The sequence below is a fragment of the Opisthorchis viverrini genome (genome assembly GCF_000715545.1).
Source record: "Opisthorchis viverrini unplaced genomic scaffold opera_v5_255, whole genome shotgun sequence".
Lineage (NCBI taxonomy): Eukaryota > Metazoa > Platyhelminthes > Trematoda > Opisthorchiida > Opisthorchiidae > Opisthorchis > Opisthorchis viverrini.
The window spans coordinates 303,438-317,604 of NW_008751911.1; the positions used below are offsets into that span (position 1 = coordinate 303,438).

The following is a 14,167-nucleotide window of genomic DNA, read 5'->3' on the forward strand; positions in this document are numbered from 1 at the left end:
GCTACGCATGCCGAAACACCGTCTACCGAGACGAGTGTTGTTCTCCGTGCCTCCTTCAGGATGGCGCAAACCGCGAGGTGGACAGCACATGACTTGGCAGAAAGGCGTGAAAGAGATCACGAAGAGTTTGTGTGTTGTTGGTGTGGTGAGACTTCCAGGATGGGGTCCCCGTGACCCCGTCTGTGCTTGGCTGGAGACGTTGCAAGAAATGGCGGCGAATCGATGTCAGTGGCGTTCGTGCTGTCAGTTTCTTTCCAGATTGTCTGATTGAGCGGTTGGAGGTGTAGGCACCTCAGAATGCTTGATATAGGCCAGCACTAGGTCCCCTCCCTCACCCACTCTTTTTCTCTTCTCTTCAGTGTAGGACTTTTAATACTATTATATATATATAACTAAACGAACTTTATGGTTGTACGGCAGTGAAGCATCTGTGCTAGCACTGATGTTGCTGTCTTTGATGATGATCATGAAGTTTGGTGAAAATTCTTTGACAAACTACGACTAGTTTTGTACTTCTTGGGGTTCACCTGTTGATGCGGGTCCCGAGTTTCTGTCAACTTTATGCTTTGCTGGAACCCTAATTTGGCGGAATTTGACATCTATTCCTACTTGGGCAAAAATCTTGTTTTGATGGGAGACTCAACTATCCTTTCGTTTGTGCTGGTCTGCTTTAACTAAATGTGCCTCCTCATGTTTCTCAAATATTGTAACATCTGAAACATTAGGCAGCACATTCAGTTGAAGCAGACCATCAGAGAGATGACGTTCATTCATCTGAGCCCCCTGTCAAAACCAAATCCGTGCGTAAATGAACGTGTTTGTCGAAAACCTTGTTTTTAGTGACGAGTTAGGTTGATTTCTACTATAGTGTCTTTTACAAACGAAAGAAAATAACGGTTGATAACTAACTCTCTAAAGAGGATTGATTTTTGCCATTTGCCTGTACTAACTAAAGTTTGTGTTTTGTCTCCCGTACATACGATCAATAAAGTCATGGGTTCCATACACATTCTGCGTTTTTTTAAAATTAACTTGTCCGAAATTCCTTTAATAGCGGGATGTCGGCCAGTTTGATGGCAACATTTTAGTTTTTTACTGCTTGATTTTCACTGCTCATATTTCATGCCCTTTCCTTTGGTGCTTCGGTTGCCATGACACTTTAGACATTTTTATTTCGGAGTAATACAACACCCAATATCAAGCTGTCATTATTTATGTCCATCTCTGGAGGGGAAAAGGTGGAGCGACACAACAGTATGAACGTTTTGGTTTGTAGTCATACCATAGATGCCTACAAAACTTTTCTGCCACTCAACTAAATCACAACAGTATGGTGGGCGCACATTTACATTAAGCATCTATTTGCCCGGCGACGACAGTTTGATTGAATAGGCAAACGAAATGCGGTGATAATTCAAGCCTTCCACATTTATAATCACAACGCAAATTCCAAACCCGCTAGTTAATGTAGAGAAAGTGCTTTTCTGGGGAGGCATTATTTATGAATGAGTTCGGAATCAGTCACATTCTTTCGTAATGCACGAGTGGTTGGCAGATAACGATAAAAGAGAACGATTTACGCCTGTGTTGCTGGACAATTAATATATGGCCTTTTATTGCTCTGGGATGATTGCCGGGCTGTGAAATATTTGGCTCAACAATGACTTCAGAGCGTCTTCTGGTTGAATGGCTACCTCTGATGTGGCCAAAGGGGGATTATGAAAACTTTGATCGTTCGGATGACTGTTGTTATGTTCTCTGAACTGGACAGTTTGGTCGCAAATGCTGCGCCATCCACCGGGTGTACATCACCAGCGAATAGTCAGTTGGCGTTGCGTCACAAGAGGCCAGGGTGTAGACGGTGTGTACTGTTATGCGTTTGCTTATATAGGTCTTGTTTGGATGGTTGATTCCGTTTGTCGAACATTCGGCTAGCAACCTGGATAGTCAATGTTCGAATGACAATGTCCTCTCCAAATTATGTTGGATAGAATGTGACCCGTCAATTCCGCGGTTGCCAACCTCGCCACCTTTTTCATACGTCATAAGATGGGTTCCTCCTGCTTTGCTCGACTAATCTGGCGATCCATTGTTTTTGGTGGCACATAGACTAGGTCGGCTTCTGTAGTCCAGTTGACTAAGTCTTTTGTGGAGTGCTGTGAGCGTTTTGGCATGCCAAGACTATCGCATTTTCTAGACTGAAGTTATTTTCTTCTTGATCTCCATTCATTGAAAACAGGGGAGATAATGCTTTCTGAATGTGGAATTGTGCTCTACCATCGGTGTAGACTGTTTCCGTCCTGTTTATCCAAAATTAAATTCATTTCAGTCCATGTGGCTTATCCGCTAAACGATATTATTCCCGGAATTCCAATTGATCCCCTTCCTCGATTCTAAAATCAAATTTCTACGGCAGCAGCCTATTCGTGGGTTACCAGGATTCCCTTTGATCGTACTCTGGCTGTTTGTTGTGAGAGATGAATCAAAAACTTATCAAAAAAAATTTACAAAAGAGCTAACCTACTGGACAATGATCTCAACCAGCTGAGTATCCATCGTTACAGAATGGTTTGGTTACCAGACGATAGACTAACTGATGTGCAACACTTAGCTTTTGGCACAAAATCTTCGTAAGGCCATTTGAGTGAATTAGGGGATTGACCGAAGTCTGGGCAAAACGTCTACCAAATGTTCCACAAAACTCTGAGATGAAAGCTCACCTAGAGGACTGATCTTTAAGTCTTGAAATTATCCAAGGTTTATTTACCGTACCGCTTTCACCTAAATAGGGCAGTAAATTTCCCCTACTCTTGTTACTGACAGCACATATGCTATACTATCATCCGTGTTGCAAAACAAAGGCTTCACCTTTATGACTCAGCTTATTCACTGACTTACCAGAAGTTTGATTAGATGAAGAGAATTAGGATACCCGTCTGCTACACAGAGCAATTAATTTGAAACTCACTAATAATAGTTCTCAAGTGCTCCAACGGTAAGAAGCTCTAAAAAGTCGTCTAATCACTCGCGTAACTCAGACACAGTTATTTAGATAGCCAAGTGAAGCATAAATTAGTGTTCAGTTGGCTCTTGATCTGATAAGCGAGCCCAGAAACTGGCTTGCGAACTTCTCGTTTTCAGTCAAGGAGACATTATCAAGAGAACGACTTTCAGGCGGCTTGTGTTTGCCCTATTTTTCCGAAGCATTGAATTGCTTTTTTCAACTTTTGCACGTGCTGCAAAGACAATGTGCGGGTTATCTTCTTCAAAACAAAACTACATCCCATCCAAGATTTGGCAAAACAGTCAACATACTAATCTCATCCGATATAATAAGGCACTGGTTAGCGAGACGATCAGACAAGCTGAATTCCTCTGGGAAATGACAGGAGTGAAAGAACACGAGAGGTTGGAGCAGTTAAAGCTGAACCTATCGATGCACCTGAAGACTATCTGCGGCAACTGCAGGTCCGAAAGTCAAAAAATACTGCTATCTAAATCTCCAGTTACTGTGATATAGAGCACCCAGTGGTCCATTCATCTTTGTATTCACTATATCAAACAACTAGTTTAAAAAATTTCGCAAATGCAACTCCCAAACTGCTTATAAGAATACGATGGCTTGGTCATATTAGCCAAATAACTTATCCTGACTAGCAACTTAACGAATATCACACCTTCTGATTACAGTTCTCAAACACTGCTTTTACCATCCATGGGTATAATTCACAGCCCTATAATATAGATTAAAACTACATAGTGTAACAACAGAGATCACAAGGAAGTATTCGGCGTGCCGCACCATTCCAATGAATGCCGTGTGACTAAACCAGAACCGATCAGCACAATCCATTAGCTTGGTTTTCAAATGATGGTTGTCACTCCCGCAAAAGCAGCAAGGAATCCAGAATGTATGCGGTTTACAAGATTAACTGGGTTGCAGCAGCTGCCGGTGATGAACAGTTCGTCCAGACCGAATGTTGGACTCGGGAAGTTTTCTGTAAAGGTTCTGTCTTGAATCCACGTCGCTGGTGTCAAAATCTCCGTGTTACCCTTCCACGTGATCTAAAGAATTTGGTGGGCATAACGGTACTACATTTTTGGACAACGCCATCTGCCAACTTGATGCCTAGTCCATGTGTAACAATCAGGTGCGCGTACGAAAACCGACCATCCAGGTCATACATGCCGGAATTCGCAATTGAAAAAGTTTGTGCAACACGATGCCTGGTATTTCTTTCAAGCTGTCACGCACTTGCGGTGGAAGAATAACCAGTGCCTTAGGAATGTCTTCTAACTTTGTACAAACGTTGATCTCAGGAACAAAGTTGACGAAGTATTTCCCGGATATCTAAGGAATCGTGCGTCAGTTTTTCTCCTACTCATGAGTATTGTGGATGATTTCCACTCTCGATAGCTCCATAGAGACAGATGACATCTATCGGGAAATTTGACTAGTCGAGAGAAAATAGTTGCTATTCATCAGTTTCAAACAACGCTACCAAGGGATCTGACGAATTGTAAACCTGGGACTCTTGAATCTGAAAGCATTACTCATGGAAGCATGCGATTGCTAAACCTGAAAACAACTCACTACTTGTTTTGTACCAGCCGAGTTTTCAAGCGGGTGAAGCAGAGTCGCGTGTCTTCTACGTGGATTTCGTCATCTACTGATGAGCTAGTGAATGCAACTAAAGACACTCACTGGTGCGATGTGAATCACACAGTAACCTCATATCATATTCACCAGGGGCGCAGAAGTTGCACGCGTGTATGGCGGTGACATAAACGATGAAGACAGGTGACCAATCGTCCAGCATCAAGACAATGAATCTCAAACCAGATCGAACACTTACTGGATTATTCTTGGGGATTCACAACGTGCTATCTTCACTTCACATGCACTTTGATAGTCTCCTGCGCACTGTCAACACCGATGCTACGTGAATTTATATGTATAAATCACTTAACGCCAAAATTCTAACTATACACTATCACTGCGTCATCAACGGGATCTCGTATACTGCTTCTTCCACTGAAGAAATGGTTCCAGGCCTAAAGTCAGTGTCCGAGTAGCATTATTTTCGTTCATTTTGATTTTGCAGATCAAAATCACACCGCACCCACAGGTCTAAAAACTGTTTACAGGTTTGTATATTTGTATTAACCTGTCTTTCGGCTTCACAGTCATCATTCGATGCTATCTTTAAATTTAAAAACAAGTTCTGGTGGTAATTTGTGTCGGACGCGCGATGCTGCGCATAGGAAGACGAAAACTTCTTTACAGATCATTTCGTTTCCACCACTTTGGATTCACCAGTGGTGAAATAGACCATCATATATGGAAAACAGTGACTGGAGAACAGTCTGCTCGAAGGTATTACCACATTGAAGGTCTTGAATGAGAAAAAAAGATTTATTTGCGACAAGCACAGCTCTCCTTATGAACAAGAGTAATTAAAGGAAGTGATCGTCTATATAATTTTCAGATAGGTGTAAATGTTCACTTTCAATGGAAGTAGCAGGTATCCCTTTACCATTGCGCTACCCAATTCTAGTCTGACCTCAATTGAGTTACTCAAAAGTGGTGAAGTCAATAATACACACACACAAATAGCCAAAATAACACCCTAACGCTACAATCACTAGGGTGTTACAAAACTCAAGGTCGTTTGTGTTCATAGAACAGAATAACGTGTACTTGCATGCAACAATTGGAAAAAACTCCGAAAATCTGATTATTGTCCATGGATCGGTTAACCGTAACCACCTACTGTAGTAACACTTCGATTAAGTAGGTTCTGTCATGCCACTACCTTCATCACTCGTTCGTTGACGTTTGGTTAGGTCATCAAGCCTGGTGACCACGCTCGGAAACTCGATTAGCTTAGGCACTGACTTGATGACGCAGCAAAACTATTCACTTTGAGGAACAGAAAAATCAAAAGTTTCCGAAATGATTCTTCGGACATTTGGTGTCAGTTACTTCCAGTTCTGGGGCGCCTTTAGAGGCAGAACAACCGTACGGTGCAGCAACCTTATAAGAACAAAGCTAAATATTTTCCGATGCCATAAGTCGATGCCACACCTCTCATAACGGTTGATGCATACACGCCTTGCAAATATGTAAAGGCAAACGAAATGGCGCTACGGGAGGATGCAGTTGGTCAGAAGAAGTATCACGCAAGAACGGGCTGGTCAAAAGGTTTCCAAGAACACTGTTATACTTTGAAAATCTGTTCAAGTTGAGGCCACAGCACTGTTGACGATGGGTTCAGTTTAAGGGTGTGGTTAGCTTGAAGTTTTGGCAGCTACTGATTCAGGTAAATACGACTAAATAGTTTAGTTGAACTGTACAGCTGAGTTCCAATGAACCATTGGTCAACTCCTAATATACATTTTGTTCGGCAATTACAACGCGCCTCGAATAGTTCAGATGACTATCTGGAAGCATGTATGTTTTTTCACATTTAAGTGCGAATTGAGCCAGCTTTCCACTCTACATTTACAATGTTGACCGCTTGAAAAGCAGTATATACAAACGTCAGAAAAAGGGATATGAAAGGATGTTGTAAAAAACTGTGGATGGTAGCAAGGACAGCCTGTTAACTTACTCGTGCTTCCTGCAGGCTGTTCGTCTGTCTCGGTCGGTGAGCTGCAGTGAGCCGATGTGACGCTCGCATAGACTGCAAACGCCAGTACGCCCAAAGTGACCAGCAAAATCGGAACAATGAAAAATACGATTTTCGGAACCTTTCGCCAAAATCCAGTTGGAGTACTGAGAGGAAAGAAACGTACATGCCTTTCCTCTGAGCCTGTCTGCGCTTTCAGCGGGATGATCTCCGAGGAATCATCGGCTTCTTCAGGTGAACCGGATTGTTCCACTTCCGGACGTTGGTCATCGGAGAAGTTTTCGATTGTTTCTGCTTGTTTTATAATTGTGTTTGCCACTAACGGGTGTTCTACAGGTGTGTCCGAATCATTCAAATGTTCCGGCATTTCGTATCGGTTATCTCGGTGCCACTCAACTGACTATTCGTTTTTACCAACTGCCTGCTTGTCAAGAGAACCACCAACAAGCAATCTAGCTACGTGTTAAATAACCGATTTGTCACTTCTACTGTTCCAGGTCAGCTGAGTGTAATCGGCCTAGGGCTGGATTCATTCGAAACGCTAACGACCAGTGTATTCAGGTCAACAGTAATCCATGTGCTGATTGTGGCAATACATCGTCATTTCCTGACAGTGCCGATCTTAGTACATGATTCGTTGTGGTGCGACGTAGAAAAGACTGCTGTTGGATCATCGTTGTGAACAACTAGCTCTCTATGCATTTTGTGATGATGTTATCCTTCATCTACACGAATAAGCCTCGCTCACAAATACAGCTATTCTGATAAACTCCACAAACCATCAATGTTGAACCGGCTACTACAGAAAAACCGTCAGCTTCGCCTCCCGAAACCTCCACCATTCTGCTGTTCACATCTGATATGAAACACCGCGCAGTTTTATATTATATGAACGAGTATTCAACCACGCAAAAGACCGTGGAACCGCTACACCTATTGTCTGCTAGTTTGGGAATTCTTGTCAGATATGTGACCTTATGTGCGCGCGTGGAGTTTAAGGCCTAGATGGAAGGCTTAGTTAGGTCTTAAAACTCTGTAAACCCCAGAAATATCGCTGACAGTTCGTGCCGAGTGATGGCGTGAGTCTTATTTTAGGTCCATAACTATGAACTTACTCCACTAAGCTATTCTTGACTCTTTCACAGACGTGAAGCAACATCATTTTCTTGCCATTTTATTTTCAAGCCTTACCCAACAACTACTGTTATAGAGTATTTATTCGGTTCATTTGTGAATCTTGTTTAAAAGTTACATCAGCACTATTTTGTGCAAAGATTTGGATCTAAACTCTCTCTCTCTTGTGGGAATATTTGTAATTTAGCAGCTTTCATATTCAGTGCCTGAAGCAGGCAAGCTTAGGAAACTAGACTGAATGAGTACCAGGAGAATGCGTTCACCGTGGACCACCCGCTGAGCGAAAGGTTGCGAACGTCTGTTCTACGAAAAGAAACGGTATGTAAGGTAAACTGACCTGGAAAAAACGGTATTTGAAACGTCTGATATATTTGATATATCTCAGAAGAACATTCAGAGGACAAAACTTGTGAACTGTAGACACTTGAAACTACGTTAACCAGTCACAGGTGTAAATCATTCAACGTCTATACGCGGCAGACAAGTTCTATTTAATAACGAGTTACTTACATCAAACGACATATTGGTATGAGAAAAGGAATGGCTGATGTTTAGCTTTACGGTAGTCGAAAAACTTCAATCAATAGCGCCGTATTAAATTTTAGGTCGCCGTGCTCTCAACAGTGTCGCTTCGCAGAAAGCAAGCATTTCCAGACTTCCATCCAGGGTGTTTAGCTTACAGTCCTAGGTACTCCGGTAAACAATCAGATCTCGTGATCTGGATGTTGGAGTAGCTGAAAGTAAACTTATACACGTCAGGCAAGGCTTATTTTTGAGCGTGATCCTCCGAGTCATCCAGATAATGTTCATCTGAGCGCTTGTGACGCTAGTGACGTCGGTGACACGATTACTTTTGAACCGTCAACACACGACAGTCCCCTTCGTAAATGTCAATATCGGATTGGCTGGAATGTTTTGTTTTCCCTGTAAAACGGTGAACTTTTCTAGATAGAATTTGGTTAATAGGGTCCACGTGTCCATTTGGTAACTGGTCGGTAGTGGAAGAGAGTCTGGCCTTTTGAAACGGTATTTCGCCTAATCCTCGCTTATACACCACCGGAGACACACTGAGACATCAGACTTCATCGGTACCATCCGACTGTTCAGCGAGGTTGTACACATATAACCTTTCTTGCCGAGAAAGAAACGTTCTAATTTTAAACTTTTGTCAACTGTATGTCCACTCCATCCCGAATAGTAGCCTGAGGTTCCCGAAATTTTGAGTTTCAGATTTTCTTATTTATGACTTTCTTGTAGGTCGCAATTTGTACACACATATAACGCAGGTCCGGGTTTGAGTGGAATTAATATTTATTCGCTCTCCCTTTGAAAAGCCGCTAAGCGCTGCACCGCAGATTTGTTTATGAGATGAATAATAAGTAGGGTGCATGCCAATAATTTCCTGGGAAATTCGAATTCGCAACCTTTCGGTCTCTATCATTTAGGTAGGAGCGTGTTATCACATGAATTGTGTCTACCGTTCTCACGAAATCGAAAAATTTACCACAGATAATATTAGTCTTCTGCTTGGAACCGTTTCAAACCGAATCGCGTGACCTGTGCGATGGAAGAATAGTCGAAGGGTTTTCAGTAACGTTTGGAGTAGTTTCCTTTGTGAAAAAGTGCGCTATTTTATCCCTTCTAGATGCATTTCATTCACTCAACATATCATAAGGTGATGTGGATCCCTTGACTGAGGGTTGGGTGACTCCATATCCAGTCCAAGTTGCATTTAGTCACACTTCCAATCGACCGCTCGTGGCACAATAGTTGGTGAGTTCAAACTACTAACCGGAGGGGGTAATCGAGGTCAAATCCCTTGAAGATTCGTAGGACGGACAGAAGGATTCTCCTTTCCCAGTGATTCTCCTTTTCCCCAGAATAGAGCAACTCAACTTAGAGGACCAATGTTCAAACTACCTCATGCTGACAACATAATAGAGGCAAACCACCCGTGGCTGATTGGCGTATTTTACAAATGAAAAACGGAAAATTGAGTTTTCCTAAAGATTTAGGAGATGCAAAGTGCTGAAGACTTTGAAAGGGAAAAGACAGTTGCAAATGTATTTTAGTTTTCAGCATAATTTGGCTCTATTTAAAGGGCTGAGTCTCGATTGGAGAAAGTACAAGCCTACATTAGCTGATTTATGTCATTTGATTTGATTTATCTGTTAAAATGGGACACGCTGGTCCTCAGTCGTCCTGAACTCACTGTCATAGTTCATTACTGAACAAAATAGCGGTTTCTTTCTAACTGATATGTTGCAATCAGATATGGGTCTGAACCTCTCTATCTGTTTGATTTTGCGGCATTATGTTTTGCCAGTCAGTACATCGGATGCGAGTTAACAATTCCACCTTGAGTGGTGCTTGTTCGAACAAATTTTTGAACACCCCTTGATGACTTCGTAGTTAAATTTCTATGGCGCATTGAGCGGTGAATAGTTACGGTGTCAATGCACAACAGTAAAGGCTATAAGGAGTGTTGTGATGAATGGCTTCTTGGCAGATGCTCTTGAAGAGTCATTTTTTATTGGTCGGCAACAGTCCATACGGCACATCAAGTGCAACTAGTCCCTAAACGACTTTTGTCGACAATCAGAACAATTACAAGCGCTGATGAGCTTAAACATGGACAACATGTCAAAATATTGGTTAGTCAGATGCCTTTATCTGTTGTTGGTCAAGTCGCTGTTATTCTCTCCACCCAGCGTAGCAGTTAGCGTACATAAGTTTGGTCACCCTTCGAGGAGACATCGTCAGTCCGCGCACATTTGGACTACGCACGATAATCCGAACTAGCTACGGTGGAACAAACTAAAGAGGTCAGTATATTTGCTTGCTAATTTGTGCACCACCAGAACGTAGAAATGCCTATGTAAGATATTGTTCAACAGGGTAAGAAGCACCAATGCTCCTGATGAACTAAACGAGTGGAATTTCTCGAAACCATTCTCCTGCGGAATTGATATCCAAAGCGTTTTACCGAAATGCACAGCCATCAAATTATTAGGACTCGGTCATTAGCTGCTTCAAATCTTAAAATGGAACTAGCGGTCTCTCGGAGCGCAATTTCCAAACCTCGCAAACAAAAATGACTCAGTTCGATTTGTCCGAAGCTCATTACCCTCCAGGAACAGATATTTCAGCGGACCTTGTCATTTTCAATTCACCTGAAGTAGCATTGAAATTTTCGCAGAGGGAACATACCACCGTCTCTTGAAAAACATGACTAAAAGCAGGCCAAGATACCCAATGCACAAGATAAGGCGTAAATCACGTAGCCGTCAGTTTACAAACAAAAAGCCAGTATCAACTACTGAGAGACGTCCGCTGGCCATAGATTATTGCGTTGACACTAGGCAATCACCCATATTTCGGTTTCGAGGTGGACGTTGAAGAAGTTAGTGATTATAAATGTCCGCCCTGTTTGGAACTGAGCACGAAGCACTAGCAGTCTTCGTTTATTTTCCAGCATCTTATTGATGGTTAAATTCATAAATATACGCGTTTCCTGCATAGCTGTTGAAAGAAAAAAAGAAAGAAACTAATTGTGCATTATGAATGTTCCCATCAGAGGGCCATCGTATCGCTCCCCATCCTAAACGCAACAGAATGATTTTTAAGTAGCTTGATGCATCAAAATGCGTGGTTTACGTACGTGTAGCGAGATGGTTTGTAACTGATCTACAACCAACCGATTGCAAGAACTCTAACCTGCTGGAATGAGCAAAGATTCTTACTACATCACGAGGCCAAAGAATTATCCTGCTAAGAGGAAATTTCCCTTTGTAATCAACCTTATCACTCAGACGCTCACGGTACGAAAACTAATCCACGCTACAAATTCCTGCACGGGGTCTTTAGATATATAACATTTTGAAAGAACGTTCTGCGGAAGTAAGACAACTGCGATAAAAATCAAGATGTGGCACAAGGAAATCCTAAAATCAAGATTAGCAAGATGACGTAAAAAGGTTAGATGTGTGATTAGAGTATGTGACTAGAGTGTGTGGGTAGAGTTGTGGGGAGCATAGAAATTTGCAGTAAACAAGGACTAACATGCAAATGTGAAGAATGTACGGTTGGGAACGCAAAGAGTGAGAAAAGAAGGGAAGTGGAAAAGAGAGAGGGATGGATGTTCATATTACAGTGATCTGTTACAAGTCCAGGTTGAATTCCTGTCTCTAGGACAAATTGGACGGTGTTGGATCTGATAAACTGGTAAGTATCGTGCTGTATACTTTTGGCCCGAACAAACAATAAAGCTAAAGTTTGCGTTGAGAAGCACTGTACAACTGCCTTATAATCGTCGGGAATCTTTGGTAGTGCACATGCGAAGAGTTTCTGGAGAGATTTTACCCTCTTGTGAGCAGCTGAACACGAGACTGACAGGCCCGAATTAGGAAGGGAGGCGGTGCCATTCTTCTAGTGTCAGAGTTTATTTTGGATGTTCAGGTGTTGACTAGTGCCTACGTATTGCAGTACTCTAAACAAGTGTGTTGATGATGACGCATTAAGTGCTAAATTAACCAAGATATACCTTAGCTGCAGGCAGTGAGGGGATGCGGTACCCAGAGTTACCGGTTGCGCTGTTCTCTCGTGGGTAATACACAAAAATTGGGTCTGAACTCTCAAGCGTGTCCTTGCTAAACCTAGTCTATCATTGAGGTACTGATGCGCTTCCTTTATACTGACATCAGAGAAGTCGAGACGGCCACTCTACGTACTGTGTAAAAGGTGGCTTGACAATTCTGTTAAGCACACTCCATCTAGCTAACAAACGAGCGTTTTCGTGTCTCCTTTATCTAACTGACTGTCCTACAATTGTTCAGAAGCTCATTGTTCGTACTGTGATGTTCTCATTGGATTCGGTCGGAGAAAAGTTAGCTGAAGAGCCCGAAGCGTACGCTTTCTGAAAGTGTACGTTCATACATTCATACATTCATAGTTCCTTAATGGTATTCTTAGTTTTCTACCTTGCGGTTAGCATACAATGACGTTAGGTGTAGGGCGCAAGTTGGCTAAAAACACGTATCGATTGTGTCGAACCGTCCGTGTACTTTTAGCACCTTTTACACGTAAAGTTAGTGCGGTACCAAAGCGGGCCTTATCTCCAGTCACGTTTCATGCCAAGGTGCCCTCGTACTTATAGTAGACTTCGCACTTCAGGATATGTTTGGTTATTTTAGCTAAAAAGTTGCTTTTCAGAGGCGGAAGTACCAGCACAAGTGGCTAGGATTTTGACTACCGACAGTGGTTTCCAGATCCTGTGTAATGTTGAGAATGTGAAGTAACTCGGACTTCGACAACTGGGTTTGGTCTCTCCATGGTGCATTACCATGCTAATTCGATGGTCACCTTCGAACCAAAATCATCTTGAAGATATCAGTCGACAAGTGGTGAGTCATCTGTTTTGATGGCTATTACGTCGTCCTCCCAACATTCTGCGATCGCCTAAACTTTTGATCACATACTACTACTTTTTTCTAAGTAGCCGGAAGTCTGTGCACAATCTGAGTCAATGCCCTCAGTGCACTGCTTTGCCCCCGTTGAACCACTTACTCACTTCCTTTTGATACCTGGGATACTTCTTCAAAACTTGCTAGTCTTCCTGAGGTCCAAATGACGTCAGCGTAGTCCCCCTATTTGGCGATAATCACTGGATAGCAAGGAAGTTCTGATGGCTTGTTTCAGCGTTTGCTCACGAGAAATAATGTATGGATAGATTTGTCTCCAGAAACTTCATGGGAATGTACCGATGTGCACAGAAAAAACACGCTCTTAAATTTTTCCATCAAACTCCCGGAAGACTCTACGAGCTAAAAGTCTCAGTCTTAATCTTGTGATCAGGTAGGCGTTTGGCTTTCATATAAACATAGGGCGATCATAGATATGATGACTGACAACTCATGCTGGTTTAGTCCGTGGTAGACCCACCATACAGTTAGGAGCACATGATGTACCAGTCGCAGTATACTAAGAAATATGTACCCGACAGTAAGCCTTAGACTGTTTTGTTTATGAGAAGATTTCCTGAAGAAGAGCTGGAAGGAACACCCGACAAGAGGCCGGGGGTGAAAAATAAGGTTTGAGAGATGTTACGTGGCTGGTAGTTGAGAAAACTGTACTCATACGAACAGAAGTCGCCGTGGTGTCCGGGATAGAAGTGGGCAGCGACTGGGTAATCCAAACCGGACTGCCACGTCGCTATCTGTCACAAGTGAAGCCTGTGTGTGTGTGGTGTGGGTTACTTCTCTCGTAATTAAAGTGTGGTCTTGGAGACGGTGAGGTTGAAATAAAACTATTGGAAGAGTAATACATATTCAGTGCATCCCGTTTTGTAAGTGCGATGTTAACACGGACACCATCCAAAGATTTGAAGTGAACCTAACGAATCT

The 14,167-nt window shown here is 42.5% G+C and overlaps 1 protein-coding gene across 1 annotated transcript; it reads right to left on the minus strand.

Moving 5' to 3' along the window:
* Positions 1–3,864: 3,864 nt before the first annotated feature.
* On the minus strand, positions 3,865–6,999 carry T265_09083 (hypothetical protein; the record flags this gene model as incomplete). Its single annotated transcript, XM_009175068.1, has 2 exons — positions 3,865–3,998; positions 6,615–6,999. 2 exons carry the CDS (start codon positions 6,997–6,999, stop codon positions 3,865–3,867), a joined length of 519 nt encoding a protein of 172 aa, XP_009173332.1.
* Positions 7,000–14,167: the final 7,168 nt, after the last annotated feature.